This window comes from Theobroma umbraticum, unplaced genomic scaffold (assembly GCF_002168275.2).
Source record: "Theobroma umbraticum cultivar Fairchild unplaced genomic scaffold, ASM216827v3 scaffold_2.0, whole genome shotgun sequence".
NCBI lineage: Eukaryota > Viridiplantae > Streptophyta > Magnoliopsida > Malvales > Malvaceae > Theobroma > Theobroma umbraticum.
Window position 1 is genome coordinate 2600117 of NW_018397277.1, and position 3587 is coordinate 2603703.

At 34.5% G+C, this 3587-nt stretch overlaps 1 protein-coding gene across 1 annotated transcript; it reads left to right on the top strand.

Annotated features, from left to right (window-relative positions):
• The first annotated feature begins 455 nt into the window (after nucleotides 1-455).
• Nucleotides 456-998, top strand: LOC149526347 (uncharacterized). Its single transcript, XM_089785515.1, has one exon. It carries the CDS (start codon nucleotides 456-458, stop codon nucleotides 996-998), a length of 543 nt encoding a protein of 180 aa, XP_089641641.1.
• The last annotated feature ends 2589 nt before the right edge of the window (nucleotides 999-3587 follow it).

The window sequence follows — 3587 nt, forward strand, 5'->3', positions numbered from 1 at the left end:
TCTTCTTTTGTTTAATAAAGGCACGTGAGCCCTGCTTACGCTGTTTTTCTTCGAAATTCGTTCTTACTTCTTCTCCGTCACTTAGATTAGTCATATACTCTTTTTTCATTACTAATTTTAACCACAGATAAAATATTAATATTCTAATATTATTTTATTAAAAAATAGTATTTTATCTTAAAATCCTCCACTTGACTCATCGGGTTCCAAAATGTCTCACTTGTCCTGGTTCACTTCTGAATTGCCTTTTTATCTCGTTAATTCATCCTTGATAATATATTACTATTTAATTATCATGTCCTTGCGTATGAAATATTGTATTTCAAAAATTCTTTTTGCCTATCATTGCTCTTTTGCATTTAAATTTATGTCCATTAACACTCCGTCTCATCGATGAGATCATATTGGCTCTTATCTAAGGGTACAGGGTGTCACAACTTTTCTTGTCCAGAAAAATGGCACGATGGCAAGTTCTACTATTTGAGTATGACATTGTGTATGTGTCCCAAAAATCAATCAAAGGGAGCGTCATTGCTGATTTCCTTGCAAATCGAGCTACTGAGGATTACAAGCCTATAAGTTTCAATTTTCCATATGAAAATCTAATGACCATCTTGCACATGGAAAAAGAGGGCTCCAATGAACTTAGTCCTTGGAAGATTTATTTTGATGGAACATCCAATGCTTTGGGGCATGGAATTATAGCAGCATTGGTTTCTCCAAATGAAAAGTATTATCCAGCCACACCAAGATTGAATTTTAGTTGTACCAATAACATGGCAGAGTATGAGGCATTGGTGATGGGATTACAAGTAGCAATCGACATGAAAGCCAACACAACAAAAGTCTACGAAGATTTTGCTTTGGTGATATGTCAAATGCGAGGTGAATGGGAAACTAGAGATTCTAAATTGATTCCCTATCAAAAGCTAGTTGCAGAATTAAGTAAACAGTTCAAGAAAATTAGCTTCAATCATTTTCCTCAAGAAAAGAACTAGATTGCCGATGCTTTAGCCACCCTTGCAGCAATGTTCAAAATAAATAACAAGGTTGACATACGTCCTTTTAATTTAAGAATTCAAGGAGTCTTTGCATATTGTTTGAATGTTGAAGAAAAACTTAACAAAAAACCATGGTACCATGACATCATACAATACATTAAGCACCAAGCGTATCTTGAGAATGCCACAAAGAATGACAAGCGATTTCTCAGAAGGTTTGCAATGGTTGTTTTCCTCAATGAAGCGATACTTTACAAAAAAACTAAGACCAAATTCTCCTTAAATGTGTGGATGTAGTTGAAGCCAGTGAAATAATGGAAGAAGTCCATGAAGGATCATGTGGAACTCATGCCAATGGACATATGTTGGGTAGACAAATTACAAGAGCTGGATACTATTGGTTGACATTGGAAGCAGATTGTATAAAGCTTGCTCGAAAGTGCCACCAGTGCCAAATTTATGCTGACAAAATTCATGGTCCACCATCCCTATTACACATCTTCACGGCACCATAGCCCTTTTCAATATGGGGAATGGATGTGATGGGGCTCATCACTCTAAAGGCTTCTAATGGACATCGGTTTATATTGGTGGCCATTGATTACTTCACAAAATGGGTAGAAGCAACTTCCTATGCTAATGTGACGCAAACATTTGTGTGCAGGTTCATATAAAAGGAGATAATATGTCAATATAGGCTTTCGAAAAGGATCATTACCAATAATGTGAGCAATTGAAATGGTACAATGGTAAGGGAAGTTTGTGCTAAATTCAATATCAAACATCATAACTCAACAACTTACTGTCCAAAAATGAACAGAGCAGTAAAAGCAACTAACAAGAATATCAAAAGGATTATCGAAAAGATGAGCAAAGTTTATAAAGATTGGCATAAGAAACTTTCTTTTGCTTTGCATGCATATTAGACTTCTGTGTGTACCTCCATAGGAGCAACTCCATACTAATTAGTATATGGTACAGAAGCAGTTTTACCCGTTGAAGTGGAAGTCCCATTAAGGGTGTTAATGGAGACAGAGTTGGAAGAAGCTGATTGGGTCCACTCTCATCATGAACAGCCAAATTTGATTAAAGAAAAAAGAGTCATGGTGCTATGTCATGGTCAAATGTATCAACGAAGGATGATGCTGGCTTATGACAAAAAGGTTCATCCTAGGCACTTTTGAGAAGGAGAGTTGGTTCTCAAAAGAAAACTTTCCAATCAAAATGATTTTTAAGGGAAATGGATGCTAAATTAAGAAGGACTGTATATGGTAAAGAAAGCTTTTTTAAAAGGAGTTATAATTTTGGCTTACATGGATGAAAGAGATCTGCCTAATCCGATAACTACAGATGTGGTAAAGAAGTACTATGCTTAAAAAAAACAAAAAGTAAAACAAAAAAAAAAGAAAAGAGGATTCGTGTTGAAAACTCGAAAAGGGCAACTCATATATAAAGGAGGAAACTCATGCTGAAAAACCACAAAGGGTAGCTTAAGGCTAAAACAGAGAAACTTAAGAGTGAAATTTGAAGATGTCAACTCAGATGGAGTGCAAGGGTGAGGATTTGCTCAAAACATCAATCAAGGATAATTCTTGAAGTCGAAAGATTAGATTATTTACTTTAAGTGGTCGAGTGTTCATTACTTAAAAGATCTATTGTTTGCTCTGTAAATTCCTTTTTCCTTAAGTTAGTTGCATTTATATATATATGAAATTCTCCTTCTCTTCTTTATTTTAACCCCTTCGTTCTTTACCATCACATAATTCCACATAATGATTGTCATAGAAATGAATGATGACTGGTAAATGAAACAAACTAATTAAGCAAGATATTAAATTCATTGTTCAATAAAAGACTTAATGATGAGGTAAAAGAATAGGGGAGCTTCAACATGAGAAAAAGGTCAAATGTCGAGAGAAAGGATGCTTAAGGGAAATAAGTGGTTACCCAAAATAACCAGAAGCTAAGTAAACAGGCAGAGATGATTGGAAGCTAAAGGTTGGATGAAGCAAGACAAAGGTTAAGAAACCTTAATGAATCATAAACATGAAAACATTTTATCATGCATACATATCTAATCATGCAGATGGTGATTTTCAAGCAAGAGTTTTAAGGTTGTAAAACTTTGATTAAGATGGAAGGATTTAAGTTTATTTCATTTTCATAACACAACCAAGTAAGAAAGGATTTCATCTTAGTTAAGTTGGCAAGAACCCTAAGCCAAATTCAACTAGCGCCAATATGAGTCTAAGTCCAATCTAGTTGGTACAAAGATGTTAACCCAATTAAATTGGCATTAGAAAATTTAAAATTGAACTTGTTGTGAGATTGGTCGAGCCTAGATCAAGTCTAGGAATTTTATTTTTAAAATCAAACCTGCTTTGAGATAGGTTAAGTCTAGGTCAAGCTTAGGAATCTTAATTTTTCATTAAACAAAAAAAATAAATCATACCTATTGTGAGATAGGTCAAGCCCAGATCAAGTCTAGGAATTTCAATTATTAAAATTGAACCTGTTGTGAGAAAGGTTGAACCTAAGTCAAGTCTAAGGACTTCAATTTTTCAAATCGAACCTGCTTTGAGAGAG

Excerpts from the sequence above, each read along its gene's own strand:
- LOC149526347 (XM_089785515.1), top strand. The coding sequence starts at position 456 with ATGGCACGATGGCAAGTTCTACTATTTGAGTATGACATTGTGTATGTG.